Here is a 16661-nt window from a genome sequence, read left to right as displayed (position 1 = left end):
TCCGACCGAGACGCGCCCCTTCGGCCACTCGCACTTGGAGCGCCGCGCCGCGCCCGCAGCCCCGGCCTGTGTGCACAACACTGTCACCATGCTGTCACCCACACTGTCACCCACACCGCCCGGCGGCCATGCTGGCCATGCCCTGCAGCGCCCTGCAGGGTCGGTGGAGGAAGAGGGGGTGCGCGGTCCCACGCACGGCAACGCACAGTGGGCCAGAAGATCGGCGCAGCGGCCACAACTCTAGACGCGTTTTGAGCTCCAGAGTCGCTAAACAGGACTTGAACCGAGCGTGTGACCCCACCAATGGATTCCTCGTTCGGAGAGCAATTCATTGGTGAGGTCACACGAACGTTTCGAGTCCTATTTAGCGACTCTGGAGCTCAAAACGCGTCTCGAGTTTTGGACGCTGCGCCGCCGGTCTTCTGGCCCACTGTGCAACGCACGGCTACTCTCAAGGCAGGCCGAGGACGCCGACGGCGCCAAGGACAAAACGATCCCCATAAGAGTTTTAGCTGCGAAATCTAGAGTGATGGGCTCTGTTTCGTTTCTGGTTGCATGCCTCAGCCCCGCACCGTGAAAGGGATTATGGGGAACGTCGGAAGCGGGGGCTAATTCAGCAGACTGATTCCGAGAGCCGTTTTCGTCGCTCGGTCTCTCTCGGACCTCTAGGGGACGCCCCATGAGTGCGAGAGAGACAGAGCGACGAAAACGGCTCTCGGAGTCTGCAGAAATCGATCAGCGACGCTGACACAAAACGTACGGAAACAATGCAGCACGGTACAGCGGACTTTCCTCGCCTTTGGCCCCGACTCCCTTCCCTTGTCCGATGCTCAGCGCGTGCCGCTTAGCATGGGCCCCGGACAACGTCGCGAAACCCTTCAAGATCAGGTTACGCCGACCCGTCTATAGTGTTGGTGGTATCTCATCGCCGTGTCAGTGTGCGTGTGCCTGGGTGTGTGTGTGGGGGGGGGGGTAGGGCAGCCCGACCGAGCTGCTACCGCTGCTCAAGGCGTGCAAGCACGCTCTGGTCTCATGGTGCAAGGGCATCGGCCTGGGCCGAAACTTCTTGGTTGTTCCGTCCGATTTACACCATCACGTTGAGCGAAATCGCCATTGGCGGAGTAGTTTTCGAACGTGTAGGTTCCTATCATCTTCATCTTGGTCGCACCTCGCCCTCGCACATTCTGCCGCTGCCACCACCGCCACCGCTTCGCTGCGGTCCGGCGCTCGGCCGGCCGGCCACTTTCCCGCTGTGGTTCAAACCGACCGCCACGAGCACCGCCACCGCCTTGCTGCTTTGCTGGGCTCTCCCTCTCACACACACGCGCGCGCACACACACGCACACACGACGCACACACGCACACTGGCAGCTTTGTCTACAACAACAAATGTAAGACACTGACATTTATTGACGTGATTAATACTGTTATCTTGTTATCTATTGGGTCATATCGGTCTGCATGGTTGTGAGCATTACCAGTCATCGTGCGTTTGAAGTGTTACGCGTTTTACGTTCCTCCTTCTCAACTCAAGCAGACGGCAAAGATGATTCATAACCTGATAGTTTGACAGCAACACCCACTTCAGTGGGACGACTGCCATTTCTATTTCAACACGACTTTGTCCTAGGTGAGATCGAATTATGAATTTATTTTGTGATTCATAATGATTTTCATACAATTTACAGTAATTTTAAAATCTAGTTTTGTTGTAGACAACCTATTTTAACTTGACACAATTGTGTTGTGGACAAAGACCACTACACACTGCTCAATTAGTTTTTTTCCGGTGTGTATTCTTAAACTTTTATCATTGTGTTTCAGAGCTGAAACGTCAAAATGTTGGCCCCAGATATTGGCTCTACTAATGCTGATGCAGAGTCTTCAGTTGAATCTGGCACAAACTCGAGATCTCGAGAGAAAGCTCCTCTCTTGTCGAAGCGGCGCTTCTTTAGTGGCCTGCAGAATATGTTTGGTGTGTCAGCAGCAACATCGACTGCCAACAATGCTGGTGAAGGCTATGTGGAGTTTGGAGTCATTAACTCAGATCCCGGTCGGACTTTGGGCACATTTGCTGGAGTATTCAGTCCAGTTGCCCTATCAATGTTTAGTGCTTTACTTTTCTTGCGAGTTGGTTAGTAATTATTGCAGTTTCATAAATAGTTTTTTATTTTCTTACCATCCTTTGACTGCAATTTGCTTTTTCCTTTCAGGCTTTATTGTTGGTAATGCTGGTTTGCTCATGACACTGTTGCAATTTGCAATTGCATACAAGATTCTTGTGTTTACTGTTGCTTCAGTTTGTGCAATTTCCACCAATGGAGCAGTGGAAGGTGGGGGTGCTTACTGTATCCTTTATTGACTTTGACAGCCAAGAATTTTGTTTTTGTGATTTTACTTTAACTCCTTTCATCTGTGATTATTTATTTTGTGCTATGTAAAATTTCCTATTATTGTCATCAGTTATGATTAGTCGCACTTTAGGTCCAGAATTTGGTGGATCCATAGGAACCCTTTTTTTCTTTGCTAATGTTGTAAGCAGTGCTCTCTACATCACTGGTTGTACTGAAGGAATCATGCAGAATTTTGGTCCATCAGGTACACATTAGTAGTTAAATTTAAATTATTTTGATTGTTTGTGAACTAAATCAAGCACTAATCACCTGCTTTTGTGTTCATAGGATACTTTGTGGGAGAAGGTGGTGACCTTTTACCAGATGGTAAATGGTGGAGATTTTTGTATTGCACCATTTTGAACATTCTAAATCTTGGTGTGTGTCTTATTGGTGCAGGCATGTTTGCTAAAACAAGTGCTTTAATCTTAGCTGTTGTTTGTGTTTGTATTTTGTCAACTGTGGTTAGCTTCTTTGTTAAAGACGCAATGCAGGTAGGTAGCAGTTATCTTAAAAGCAAATATAATGTGTTCTTTACTGTTTGTGCAGGTTTATCTCAGTAAATAATTTTCTTTGGAACAGGTTGCCTTGCCAGATTCCAACCATTTGGTTCCTGGTAATACCACCGGCACATTCACAGGCCTCAACTTGAATACTTTGAACAACAACACTTGGCCAAATTATGGGAGAGATTACACCACAAGTGACGGAGTGTTGACCCAATTTGCATCAGTTTTTGGTGTACTATTCAGTGGCGTTACTGGCATAATGGCTGGTGCAAATATGTCAGGTATGACATTTGCCTAATAGCAACACCAAAATTTTACTCAGGGAACTAAGTTTAAAGAGAATTTAATGATAAAATCTTGTATTACAGGAGAACTGAAGGAGCCTGCACGAAGTATTCCTACAGGAACATTGTCTGCTGTTGCTTTCACCTTTGTAGTATACCTCTCTCTTGCTGTGTTAACGGCTGCAAGTTGTGACACCATCTTACTTCAGAACAACTACTTGTTCATGATGCCAATAAACGTTTGGCCCCCTTTTGTGGTCATAGGAATTCTAACGGCAACATTTTCTGCAAGCTTAAGCAATTTGATTGGGTCTAGTCGTGTTTTGGAAGCTCTCGCCAAGGATAATGTGTTTGGTAAGTGTTTTCCATTATCATGTCAAAAGACTTACTCCCTTCAAATTTTTGTGTTTTATCATTTTTATTGTTCTGTGCAGGATCTGTGCTGAAGTTTGTGTCCCGGGGTGTGTGGGGTAACAACCCCATAGTAGCTGTTCTTCTGTCTTGGCTCTTGGTCGAGGGAATTCTACTAATTGGCTCTTTAAACTTGATTGCTCAAATCAACTCAGTCTTGTTTTTATTGTCTTACCTTGCTACAAACATGGCATGCTTAGGTCTTGAACTTGCATCAGCACCCAACTTCAGGTTTGTTTCTTGTTCCAAAAACAAAATGACCAATTTTGAAATTAAGTTTGTAAATAACAATATAATAACATCACTTTTTATTTTAGACCTTCATTCAAGTGGTTCACATGGCATACAGCTTTGATTGGTTTGCTTGGAACTTTAGTGATGATGTTTGTTATCAACCCCATCTACGCATCCTCTAGCATCTTAATGTGTCTCTTGTTGTTCATCATGCTACATTTTTTCTCACCGTCTCGGGATGCTCATTGGGGGTCCATATCCCAAGCTCTTATTTTCCATCAGGTATGGAAAGTGTCCCTAGTTGTTAAGTTGTTTATTTCTTTACTTATTCTATCATTCCTGCTTTTTTTTTTCCTTTTTCATTTATTACAGGTTCGCAAATATTTGCTTATGCTTGATTCTCGAAAGGATCATGTCAAATTCTGGAGACCTCAAATGCTGTTGTTAGTCAACAATCCTCGAGCAGCATGCCCTTTGATTCATTTTATTAACGATCTGAAGAAAGGTGGACTTTATGTACTTGGACATGTGAAAGTTGGAGACTTTTCCACGCTAGACTCTGACCCAACTCTTGAGGAAGTCAGTCACTGGCTGTCTATTGTTGATCACTTAAAGGTGTGGATCATGAATGGGGACTGTTTTAGCACTTAAAGTTTATCATTATTGAAAAATATACAGTTAACTTAAACATTGCTTTTGATCCAAATTTTTACTGGTTTAAAGGTAAAGGCATTCATTGAGCTCACTGTTGCTCCATCTGTTCGAGAAGGACTACAGCACCTCATACGAATATCTGGTATGGGAGCCATGAAACCCAACACCATAGTCTTGGGATTTTATGATGAGCAGGAACCTGTAGACTTCTTCGAAAGGTAAAATGTAGCCCTTGCTCTTTGGGAGAATTTAACAAAGTCTGTATTGTGCTAATGTTTTTATTCGTTTTAAATTATAATACAGAACTCAGTCACGTTACAAAACAAGAGACTTTGATAATGTATCAGTCTCCAGCTCAACAAGTGGCAAATTGTTTGAGTTAAGAACTAGAGAACATGCTCCAAGATTCATCGACCAGCAGCAGTATGTGGGAATGATCAATGATGTACTAAAGCTAAAGAAGAACCTTTGTATTTGTCGCCACTTTCATAAACTTGACAAAATCGCTGTGACGAAGTAAGGCTCCTTCTTTGCTAAAGTAGAATACATGTTTAAATTCTGCCCTTAATTCATCTTGGTTTGGGTTCGGTTTACAGGACAGGACAGTTCAAGCATATTGATGTCTGGCCTATAAATCTCTTTAATCCAGATGATGATGATGCATTTGACACCAGCAGTCTTTTCATGTTACAATTAGCATGCATTCTGAATATGGTTTGTCTCTCCATTATGGTTATCTCTTTACATTCCTTTTTTTTTATCAAAAACTATGTGTACATCTACATGTGTTAATTTAAAGGTTCCTGGATGGAAACATTTGACTCTCCGTGTGTTTCTCCTGGAGAGTGGGAATCAACGTCGAAGGAATGAACATCGTCTTAGGCAGCTGTTACAGCAGCTACGCATTTCTGCCAGCATTTATCAGGTAATTTAGGCCTATAATTTGATTATAAAGTATGTAAATTTTGATCCTTTGAAGTGCTGGTTTTACTAGTAATTTAATTGACTAAAACCGCAATGTTTTCTTTGCAGGTTGATGGCTGGGTAGAAAAGTTGCAGCTACTCCAAAGGAATGGTGGAAGTGTTCTTCCTTCTGCTGTTGACAATTTTTCAACAAAGCAAGAATCGCAGGATTATATCAAAAGGTAAATTTACCTTTGAGCTGAAATTTTGTTTTTGGGCAGTTTTTAATGTGTTAAAAATTTTCTCATGTGTGTTTGTAATTTTTTTCAGTGTTAACGGAATGATCAAACAGAACTCTCTACAGTCTGCTGCCTTGTTCCTGTATCTACCATCACCGCCTGCTGTTGCCCCAGGACATGCAGAGTCCAGTGCATTACAGCAGGAGTATTTGCAACTGTTAACAAAACTTACCAATGATCTGCCTCCTACTGTTTTTGTCTATGGTGTCAGTGCAGTAACGTCCACTACTCTTTAATGTGAATAGGGAATTTATATTGGGGCCGACTTACCATCATCTTTGTAACACTACTGTACTATTATTTTACTGAAACAGAAGCAAACTTGCATATTGAAAAAAAAATCATCTACAGATGGAGCTTGACCAGTTGAAATATGAACATGTACACCCAAGTTGGCTGATAGAAATAATTTTTTAATGAACTGGCATTCCAGAAATCAATGTTAACTAGTCTTGTTTTGACTTTGCTCAAGAGGAACACTTCAAGTAAATCAGAAATTAATATTTACTCAGACTAAAACAGTATTTTCATCTTACTCTTTTGTTGAAGTTCTGCAAGAACGAATGTGTGTTTGGGGTGTAATTTTGTTGTAATCAAAATGTAGCTTAGAAACGTTTTCACTTTTATATTTTATATTTATGACTATGAAAGTTGGAAAGGACAACTAGTTGAATGAGGATTTCATGTACTCGCTATAATTCTTAGACATAGAATAGGAGAAAAAGAGGTGACCAATTGAATGCTTTTAGTTAATTAAATGGTAACTTGATCTTTTTTCTTGAAGTTTTTGGACCTTTGTTCAAAGCCCTGAACTAACTAGTGTTGATTTATTTTTAATGAATCTGCTGCAGCTGTGATCTTCCAATCCTGTGGAATGTTTAAATTTAGAAATATGTGATAAGTTTAAGACTTGAAATAAGCTGAGTATGTTTGATGAGGAAATGATTTAACTTAGCATATTGAGATAAACATGATGTAGTGATATTTGCAACAGTTCTATTCCCCAAAAAGGAATGATGATAAATATATTTTTGACTCATGTTTTGTACAGGGTGATTTATTTCTGTTTTAACTCTGAAATACACAATTGCTCCATAAAAACAAAACAACTAAATATCTAAATCATCATCAGGATCTTCATCATCCCAATCATCAACAGCATCTGGCTGGTAAAACACTTTACCACCGCCATCTTCAATTTCTTGGGGCGTATCACTAGTCCTGCAACAGACAAGCAGATAAAAAATTGTTTTATTTTTCCTTATAAAATTATAATTCAGATTGAAGGGTACAGAATACAATTTTTAGTTACCGCATGTATGGTAGCACCAGCTTGCTTCTGTCTTCTTTTTCCTTGTCACTCAAGCCAACTCGGAAACTGGCCACATCTTGAGGTAGTGTTGATGGCTTTTCCTCAGTATGCCTAATTTCAGTCAATGCTGATGCTCTGAGAGGTTCAATGCTGATTTCTCCCTCTGATAGGATGGCATATTTTTCTTCCTACAAGCACAGATTATGAGCAGGTTTACAACACACTCTTTGACAAAAGAAAACAAATGATGTCAAAGCTAATGTGGAAGCAGATGATTTCTTTATGGATTTTAAAAGATCTTTATTAGCTGTTGAGGAGTGGTCATGATAAATTCATAACTATCAACTTCACAGAAATTTGTGAAATTGCTTTCCACATTTGCAAATACCATTATCTGGAAAAGTCAGTATCAGGGACAACGTAGCATCTGTGGATCGTGGTGTGGGTCATGGATTAGAGTCCAGCAAAGTCAGTCTCACTCACACCTCAATCGCATTAATCAAAAGGCAAGTTTCAGGAAGGACATTTTTGACAAGGATATATCCCAAAGTATCATCTGTTAAAAAGAGTCAGATTCCTAAGCAAGTGTACCTTCTTTTCTATATGACCTCCTGGTTTACGGTGAGTGATGCTGGCTACATGACATTTCAATTCAACCACTGTACTTGCTATGTGTTTCAAATGCAAGATTGATGCTGGTCCAAAGGGAACTAGATTTGCATTGACAAGGCAAAGTAGTTGGTGAACTTTGATACCTGGACAGAATGAATTAATTTAGAGTCTGAAACAAATCATCGGCTTAAATCACGGTATGGCAAAATGAAGGTCATCTCACCATTAATAGAACCAAAGTTCACAATCTTCTGTAAATCTTGAATGCAGGAGCCAAAACCAATAGTAAACAAGGGGTTTGACAGAGAATCAATGACAATATTTATTTCTCTAGTATCTTCTGATATTGAATTATCAATTATACTAAATAAGTGTGATTGGTGACGACCTGTTCAGAAAAAGAGAATTCAATTAACTTGCGAAGCATAGGCCTACACAGTGCTACCTCACTTTGTCTTACCTTGATCGATCCAACCATTAAAATCTGAAAGGCAATCGTGAAGGATAAGCTTCGAAGGAAATTGTTTTTGCAACGTTTCCAAATGTTGAGATGTTTTTCTCTGCCAACATAATACATGAGTGGCCCGTTCAGAGCCTTTAACATACGATTTGATTACAGACAAAAACATGGATGAACTGTCAGAGTCCTCATCAACAAGAGAACTAAACGGGCCATACTGTTTTCCAGGGTAAAGCTCAGGGCCATTATCTAAGAAAATGAGACAAGGTTTTAGTTGACACCATGTTACAAATCTAAAAGTTCATGAAAATAGTGTAAACATAACCAAGGTAAAGCGTGTTCTCACCTACGAAGAGAATTAAGGGGCTCTGCAGTCTACCATCGCTTATACTTCTCAACATGATGATGCTCAACAGAGGCGAAACTTGACAGAGAAAAAGAAACAGTTCATAACGTCAATAAAGAGTTTGATGTAATTGTCTGTCGTATTTTCAGATTATTTTAGCTAGAGACTTTGTTTATGTTTGTTTTGTCTAAGCGCTCGACAGTCAGTTGTTTTGGTTTTGTGGAAATATGTAGGTTCAACAAGCTATGAAAAATTATGCGTTCAGGAAAGACCGGGGGGAGCCCCAAAGAAGGGGGAGGGGAGCGCCCGGAAGGATAGGCAAAATCGAGGGCTAGTGCGCTTCCAAGCAGCGCGGGATGCCTACACTGTGATACACAGGCGTTACAGCAGTCTGATGCAGGGGGTCGTTTCCGTCGCTCTGTCTCTCTCGCACTCATGGGGCGTCCCGTATCGATGCGAGAGAGACAGAGCGACTCTGAATCAGTCAGCAGGTAGGCATAGAGATCAGTATCTCCTTTGCTAATTGCTAATCCAAGTGTGGAACGACCAAAACTCCACGCCTTGAAGGTTCACGTTTTTCCCAAGCTTGCAAGTGTGGGAATCCTAGGACCGGCTCTAGAGTCTAGGCAGAAAGTGTAGGACCTCATGTCTTGTCCTAGGTGGGAATCCTATGCCCACTCCTGGAGGTGCGGGACACGTCAATGGCAGAAAGTGTAGGACTTCAGAGTCTATGCCCTAAACTCTGTGGCAGGGGCGGATCCAGAGACGGGTTCACGGGGAGAAAGATACAGCGAAAGTAGTGTTACTTGCAGGGCCAACGTGCGACTTTTTGCCTACCTTTCAGGCAGCTCCACCGCCCTCAGGGAAGGACCCCCCCATTTCCCCTGAATCAACCCCAGCTCTGGGGCTCCAATGCAGAACCATCCCAGTCAAACAATCTCCTTTCTACTGACACGTCTCCTTTTTTCGCAAACGATAACAGATTACGTCAAAACCAGGCTATGATTTTATGCATCGCTTAACCGCATGGGACAAGGCGCGCCCGAGTCCACTAGGCGTTATGGACTTCCTCACGACGCATCGTCGCCGTTGCATTAATTCATTCAACTTCACGCCGCCTCACGACGAAAAATCGAAGCAAAGAAACCTGGCCGTCAATGGCATCGCCTTTCACACGGGTGGAACTGGATCAAAGTTAAAAAGCAGGACTCACAGACTCACATACACGCACAAAATTGGGGCAGAAAGGTGCGAGCGAGGAGAAAAATGATCTGAGCGACACGGCGAGAATGCTTTACGGCAGGCTCTTGGACCGTGGACCGTGCCGCGGAGCGCGCCGCTCTCGTCGCGCTGTCCCTCTCGCCCTCGTGGAGCGGCCCGAGCTCGAGAGAGACGCCAGACCGATCCCGAGAGTTGTTTTCGTCGCTCTGTCTCTCTCGCACTCACGGGGCGTGCCGTGTAGGTGTGAGAGAGACGGGGCGACGAAAACGACTCTGCAGAGAGACGAGAGCGGTGCTGCAGGCAGACCACGCTGCCGTCACGGTGTCTCGTGGGGGAGAAGTGCAGGCAGTCGCGGACACGCAGCGCACAGTGCAGCGCACAGTGCACCGCCACAGCACCATGCTCCGCCTCTTCGCCGCGGCGCCGGCGCCGGCCGTCGGCCGCCGCACCATGACTATGTGAGCCAAGCCAACTGATTCCGAGCGTCGTTTTCGTCGCTCTGTCTCTCTACCTCACCTACACGGGACGCCCCATGAGTTTGATAGAGACAGTACAACGAAAACGACTCCGGAAGGCACCACCGAGGTCATTCCGAGGGGGAAACGACTTCGGTTATCCGATGTACAGCAAATTGGTTATCCGCTATCCGGATAACCAGAAATTTCGAAGTAATCCGGGGAAATTCTGAGGTAATCCGGGGTAATCCGGGGAATTTCTGAGGTAATCCGGGGTAATCCAGTGGTAATCCTGGAAATTTTTCGATGTAATCCGGAGGTAATCCGCGGGTTATCCGGGGTTATCCCTATCCGATGTACACCAAATTTCTGAGTCGTTTCCCCCTCGGGTCATTCCCTGACCACAGGTTCCCCTTGTTCCAGGCTAGTTCCCAACGCAATGAGAAGGGAACAAATCCAAGCGGTGCGAGACATGAACGCCTACTTCCCCAAAGTGGTGGAGCAGCTGAAAGGGATGGGGGACGCGTGCAACCTGATCGGCGAGTCGGACTGGTTGGAGAAGGTGCGTATACACTGTGTAGTGCGCACGGAGGCTCCACAGAGGACCGTGCAATGCATGGGGAAGTTTTCCTCCTTTTCCTCCGTGCGCTTCAAGAAGGGCCTACCCAAGGAGAACAGGTAGTAAAAATTTGGTCACCACGACATGAAATGCTGTCATTTTGCCATCAAAAATGGACTAAACTTTGACTAAAATCGTTTATTTTGCGGTCATATTGACTTCATTTGGACTTTTTTGTGCTCCCTGGGTAGGACTGAAGTACGCCCTTCTTGAACTGACAGGGCAAAAAAAAAAATCAAGCAGATTTTAAGCGTAAAATTGGGCGAAGTCCGACGAAATGTCTTTTCTTAAGAAATCTGTCCCGAAACATCAAAAGTGGTTGCCCTCTCGTTACAAGCAATGCGTTCACGGGTCCTGGAACTCTTCGGTACAACCTTGAGTCTTGCGTGTGCTCCACGAATGAAGACGAAAGAAAATTAACAACGAGTTGTTGCACTGCAGCTACTGTACTACACCGTGCCCGGCGGCAAGATGGTTCGCGCCGTCACCGTCTACGAAGGCATCATGGTTCTGGGCGGCAGGGACACCCCAGGCCTCAAGGAGAAGGCCATGAACATTGCCTGGAGCATGGAGATGGTAACACCGTCACACCGCCAGCCTGTACACCCTACGTACAGCCAACGCGTACTCTGTGAACTCAACCGTGTACTCAGTACACTCTCTTCAGAATGTACTTGAGTACACTCCCACGAACGTGTACTCAGATGAGGACACACCTTCAGCTGGATACTGTATATATTGCCAGGCGTGCCAATGTGTGTACTTATCTGAGTACACTCTCGTAGGAGTGTACATCAAATATAATGTACTTTTGAGTTCACGCCCTAAAGAGTGTACTGAAAGAGAGTACAAGTTAAGTTTGCAGAGTAGCCTCCATCTGCAGCTAAAATGTTTAAAACATGGCGGCTTGTTTTAGGTGCAAGCGTCTATGCTGATCGCGGACGACATATCGGACGAGTCCTTCAAGAGGCGAGGCAGGGACAGCTGGCACGTGATCGCCGGCAAGGACGCCGTGTTCGACGCCATCCTCGTGTCGACCTGCGCGTACGCCCTGCTGGGCATGCACTGCGACGGAGAGGCATTCCACCGCTCGCTCAGGAACTACAACGAAGTGGGTTTGGTTGGAGTGAAGCAGGGCGTAGTCGCCGAGTCAGTTCGTGGGAGCGCGCGGACGCGTCCGGAACCCAGAGGATTCCGTCGGTAGTCATAGGCCCGTGCTCCTTTACACGCTGCTAGGGCGATGCTGCATGCATCAAAGTCGAAGGAAACAAACGAATGACTACGGGTCTGCCACCTGCCACTCCCTGCAAATGCGAGTGCAAATGTATACAGCCGATGAAAAATGTACTTGATATTTGTCATCAAACTGCGGTCTATCCGCGTTGCGCGCAGATCTTGTTCCAGATCTGCATGGGGCAGAATCAAGATAACCACTGCACAGACCCGCTACAGGGCAAGGCTAAGTTCGACGAGTTCAACATGGACAGGTACACCAGGGTCTGTGAACACAAGAGCGGGGGCTACACTTTTTTCCTGCCCATGAGCACGGCCTTGAATGTGGTAAGGGGATGGATGCTGTAATGGCAAAGGCAGGACGGAGAGAGCATTGTTGTGCGCGTTGGATCAACATTTTGAAACGATCTTCTTTCTAGTGTGGCATTTTTGACGAGGCTGCGCACGACGCTGCGCGGGATATTAGCTCGGACCTCGGTTTGCTGTACCAAGTTCAGGTGGGCCATGCTTCGAGCGCAAGACAGAGCAGGGCCGGGCCGGCCGGGCCATGAGAGAGAGAGAGACAGACAGACGGGCTTTCTGCTCTCATGGCTGGGCTGACAGGTTCGGTTGGGATTAAATTGACAACACTGTCGATCGTTTCTCCTCAGGACGACTATTTGGATACTTACGGTATTATCAGGAAGATGGGAAAGGGGAGAACCGATATTAAAAACGGGAAATGCACGTGGATTATTGTCGAAGCGATTAACCGAGCGAACGACGAGCAGCGGCAGAGGCTGAAGGTATGCAATGCTCATCACCACCATACGCCTCTCAATTCTCTGCTTTCTTTCATAATATTGTCCGTTCTTCCTCTTCTGTTTACGTTTCTCTAGGAAAACTACGGCTACGATGATCCGAAGAAGGTGGACAAAGTATTAGAGGTGTTCACTGAACTGAAAATGAAGGAAGTCTTCCTCCAATGGGAAAAGTCAATGATGGACAAGATTGAGGGTAAAATCCGCAAATATTCGGATTTGGTCAATCCAGAAGTTTTCACACAATCCCTAGAATCTATTAAGTACCACATTAACAGATGAAAATAAAAGTATAAACAATACCAAATATTAAATAACACCATTTTATTAATTACGTCCTCATGAACAACTCAGAGCTAGGTGGTAATTCAAGGGTCGGTAGAATCTGACTATACAAACAAACCTGTCCTCAGACAACAGAAATTTGACCATACCATGAAACAAAACTATCCACAAAAGATTGCTACACTTTTAATTTTAGCTGTGGAAAATTTACTGCTTGTTGCAGCCAAAGAGCTGTTCTTAATAATGCATTTTCATGGAAAACAGGTGCCATTAGTTGTAAACCAAGAGGTAGACCTTCTCTTGACAGGCCAACAGGCACAGTTATTGCAGGAATTCCTAAAACAAACACACAAAACCAGTTATTAAATTTCTGGAACGAATCATGTACCATCAGAGCAGTGTTGTACGTACCGGCCATGTTGGCAGGCTGGGTACAGTAATCCTGAGTGACACATTGTGTCTGATTATCATATTGTTTGAATTCTGATATTTTGGGAGCATGGCTTAAAGTTGTCGGTGTTAGAAGAATGTCAAAATTACTATCCCACAAAGAATCAAAATCATTTTTAATCAAACGGCGTACTTTCAAAGCCTTCACAAAATACTTTTCATAATTCCTGTGTTGAAGAAATATTTAATATAGAGCAAGAAGGCTGAGAACAATTATTCTAGAGAATAGGAAAAATAAATAAAAATATATTACCTCTTTAAGAGAAAATAATTTCCAGATAAGATTCGGCTACGCACAACTTCATTGAAACCTCTGCTTCTAGTTTCTGCATACAATTGCTCTGTAGAAATAGTAACATCACCTCTAATACCAAATCTGAGGCCATCATAGCGAGCCATGTTGGAAGCCACTTCACATTGATTTAATACAGAATAGCATGTTATAGAGTAAGGGGTATGAGGCAAGGACACCTGAAAAGAAAAAGGAAGGGTGATGAAATTATGAATAAATATGTATAAAAGGAGCATTCACATCAAGGATAGAAAATCAGTAAAATTTTTCAGAGCAGAATTTACCTCAGTTACATTTGCACCACATTCTTTGAAGATTGATGCAGTTTTTTTCAGGATATCAACTATTTCCGCATCTATTGCAGTATTCTGATATTCTTTGGGAATGCCAATACGCAATCCTAGGAGATTCACACCTTCGTCTAAAGAAACTTTTTCATATTTCCTCTTTAGAGTGGTAGAATCATTGACATCTGGACCGGCTATTGCATCTATTTAACAATTTTAACATCAATAATCAGTTTTAAGGTACAAAATCTGCAACGTTGTAATGAAAAGACACCTACTCAGAACTAAAGTTACATCCTCCACGGAACGGGCAATAATACCAGGCACATCCATGGAATTAACTAGAGGTATAAGTCCATGTCTTGAAACTAATCCATAAGATGGCTTGAATCCGACAACACCACAGTATGCTGCAGGATTACGTGTGGAGCCGCCAGTGTCAGACCCTAGAGCCCTGCAAGGCAAAGGATTTTCTGCATTGATCCTTTTTAAACTTTTCAAATAAAAGTTCCATTTAAGTGAGAAGAAAAAAAATAAAATGCATACGCAAAGCACGACCCTGATGCTACTGCCACAGCACTTCCACCTGAGCTTCCACCTGCTATACGCCAATCCTCTGGATCAACTTTGGGTTTTGATGAACTCATTTTGTGATTAGGTTTGTATGTCACGTCATAAGGGATGTTTGAGCCCCATATGTTTTTTGTTGGGCCATAAATGGAGTCAACTGTACCAGACCTAATAATACAGAGTAAACAGTAGATGAACACAAGAATTTCTTCTGCTAAAATCTAAAAACTATTGGGAATCACTTACCCCATGGCAAATTCATCCAAATTACATTTTCCAACCATTACAGTTCCTGCATCTCGAAGTCTGGAGACAACAGTAGCATCATACGGTGGAAGAAAATTGGACAGCATATTCGAGCCACATGATGTTAAAATCCCTTGAGTGCAAAAGTTGTCCTTGATAGCAATAGGAATGCCATCCAAGTCACCTCTTGTCATCCCTTGAAAAGATAAAACACAATAATGTTGAACAATCAAATCACCAATTTTTATTTGTTTGCACCAAAACTGTAGGTGGTGCCCAGATAGCAGTGTGTGGCAATAGCACTTCAGTAGCACTTCCGAAAATGGCTACAAAACTACCTCGAACCAACGCTGATTTTAACACTAACATTGCGCTTTAAGCTGGCATCTGCAATCTATAAGAGGCAGTTTTCTAGAAGTGCTATTAAAATGGTCCCATTGCACCACTATGCTTTCTGGGCGTGAAATTATGTTTACCGTTCAAGAATCTCTGGTCGCTCTCCTTTGCCTGTTTGAGGGCTACATCGGATGTCACAGTTATAAATGCATTTAGTGACTTCGTTTTCTCTATCTGCTTTAAACTGGCATCACACAGCTCAGAGGCAGAAATCTTTGAGTTTTTTAGCTGCTTGGCAACCTGAAATGTGGGAGTTGCCAAATTAAGCACGCACGAAAAGAGAGGTTACCTTCTAGTTTTGTGGAGAGAAAATGTGTTATTGAGAGGGTCTCAAGACAGCCTGAAACCGCACCGATTGAATGGAAGTTGACAGCATCTTAAAGAGTATTCGAAATCACTGCCGTTGTTCTGCATTGAAAATAAACGCAGAAAGCATCCGGCGAGACGAGGTCTCATGAGCCGCTATATATCGTCTGCTTGTGTACATCTTTCGCTTTGCTCTTCGACGACCACTTACTAAAGTATGAAAAACTTCAAGTAACGTTCATCCGAATCCGGACCCAGCCTAGAGGCGGGGGCCAGATTTAAACTCCGTGATACTGGGCCGAGTGTCAGACTTTGGTAATGCACCAAGGCGCATTGAAATGCACATAAAAGTCGCATAAAAGATAACACATTTTAGGGGGATTTAATGCGATTGTGCGCATCAAATGCGCATTAATTCGCGTAAATGCACATTAAAGAAACCTAAAATGTGTTACCTTTTAAGTGCATTTCAAGGCGCATCCCCGCTGTAAAAATGCATGCTTGCAAGTACACACTTACAAACGCATGCTTGACGCATGGAGTTATAGTGCGTCAAGCACCCGTTTGTAAGTGTGTACTTGCAAGCATGCATTTGTAAATGTGTACTCAGTAGACAGGTTTGTAGTGTGCGCTTTGATGCACATTGGCGCTATGGGGGATATCCTTAGCGGGGATCTCTAGACTAGCCGAATCAGGCGCGAGAGAGAGATGGCGTTATGCGGAGTTCGTGAGTGCGAGCGAGAGGTCACATCCGAGACGTCCCTCTCTCTTGGCGGCGACAGAAGAACGATACACATGGGTTGTTTTGTCGTGTGGGTTTGGCTTGGCTTTAGCAGCCGCACTCCCCGTCAGCACCACTTTTTATCGCCTCTAGCGCCTGTGAGGTAGGCCAGCGTTTCGACCCGCAACACACCACGATGGCCCGGTGAAGACGACAGTGCGCTCTGCACACTTAATGTTTTTGTACAAATTTCGGAAGAGACATCACAGTTTTTTGTGCACACGAAATTTTCGTACAAATTTGTGCGCAATTTTGCTCAAAAATGGGGGAAAGTGTGCATTTTTTTTTTCGTTAAAAAATTGC

General features: G+C 43.9%; 4 protein-coding genes across 6 annotated transcripts; 2 read left to right on the top strand and 2 right to left on the bottom strand.

Moving 5' to 3' along the window:
• Nucleotides 1-1329: 1329 nt before the first annotated feature.
• Nucleotides 1330-5923, top strand: LOC117643582 (solute carrier family 12 member 9). The gene is made up of 16 exons (XM_034382541.1): nucleotides 1330-1630; nucleotides 1825-2134; nucleotides 2214-2348; nucleotides 2464-2598; nucleotides 2682-2887; nucleotides 2976-3183; nucleotides 3271-3540; nucleotides 3621-3828; nucleotides 3915-4113; nucleotides 4204-4446; nucleotides 4555-4703; nucleotides 4789-5001; nucleotides 5082-5199; nucleotides 5285-5410; nucleotides 5518-5630; nucleotides 5719-5923. The coding sequence occupies exons 2-16, from the start codon at nucleotides 1840-1842 to the stop codon at nucleotides 5921-5923; spliced, it is 2823 nt and encodes a 940-aa protein (XP_034238432.1). The 5' UTR covers nucleotides 1330-1630; nucleotides 1825-1839.
• Nucleotides 5924-6723: 800 nt separating this feature from the next.
• LOC117643583 (elongator complex protein 5) lies at nucleotides 6724-8638 on the bottom strand. The gene is made up of 6 exons (XM_034382542.1): nucleotides 8418-8638; nucleotides 8072-8320; nucleotides 7835-7999; nucleotides 7591-7754; nucleotides 7000-7187; nucleotides 6724-6908 (listed from the first exon to the last, which is right to left on the bottom strand). The coding sequence occupies exons 1-6, from the start codon at nucleotides 8470-8472 to the stop codon at nucleotides 6797-6799; spliced, it is 933 nt and encodes a 310-aa protein (XP_034238433.1). The 5' UTR covers nucleotides 8473-8638; the 3' UTR covers nucleotides 6724-6796.
• A 1323-nt stretch (nucleotides 8639-9961) lies between these two features.
• On the top strand, nucleotides 9962-13062 carry LOC117643748 (farnesyl pyrophosphate synthase-like). 2 transcript variants are annotated; one of them, XM_034382820.1, is made up of 8 exons: nucleotides 9962-10096; nucleotides 10517-10655; nucleotides 11154-11288; nucleotides 11629-11823; nucleotides 12105-12272; nucleotides 12365-12442; nucleotides 12596-12730; nucleotides 12824-13062. In XM_034382820.1, the coding sequence occupies exons 1-8, from the start codon at nucleotides 10038-10040 to the stop codon at nucleotides 13025-13027; spliced, it is 1113 nt and encodes a 370-aa protein (XP_034238711.1). In that variant the 5' UTR covers nucleotides 9962-10037; the 3' UTR covers nucleotides 13028-13062. The 2 variants fall into 2 exon arrangements, with proteins under 2 accessions (XP_034238711.1, XP_034238712.1); XM_034382821.1 differs by lacking the exon at nucleotides 9962-10096 and adding an exon at nucleotides 10190-10327.
• Nucleotides 13053-15784, bottom strand: LOC117643746 (glutamyl-tRNA(Gln) amidotransferase subunit A, mitochondrial). 2 transcript variants are annotated; one of them, XM_034382819.1, is made up of 9 exons: nucleotides 15624-15784; nucleotides 15352-15511; nucleotides 14876-15071; nucleotides 14606-14797; nucleotides 14338-14513; nucleotides 14057-14262; nucleotides 13734-13951; nucleotides 13442-13647; nucleotides 13053-13366 (listed from the first exon to the last, which is right to left on the bottom strand). In XM_034382819.1, the coding sequence occupies exons 1-9, from the start codon at nucleotides 15645-15647 to the stop codon at nucleotides 13209-13211; spliced, it is 1536 nt and encodes a 511-aa protein (XP_034238710.1). In that variant the 5' UTR covers nucleotides 15648-15784; the 3' UTR covers nucleotides 13053-13208. The 2 variants fall into 2 exon arrangements, with proteins under 2 accessions (XP_034238710.1, XP_034238709.1); XM_034382818.1 differs by having other exon boundaries at nucleotides 13053-13647.
• Nucleotides 15785-16661: the final 877 nt, after the last annotated feature.

The sequence above is a fragment of the Thrips palmi genome, unplaced genomic scaffold (genome assembly GCF_012932325.1).
Source record: "Thrips palmi isolate BJ-2018 unplaced genomic scaffold, TpBJ-2018v1 HiC_scaffold_17, whole genome shotgun sequence".
NCBI classification, from domain to species: Eukaryota; Metazoa; Arthropoda; class Insecta; order Thysanoptera; family Thripidae; genus Thrips; species Thrips palmi.
Note: the sequence above shows the minus strand (reverse complement) of the source record. Positions and strands in the feature narration are given on the sequence as shown.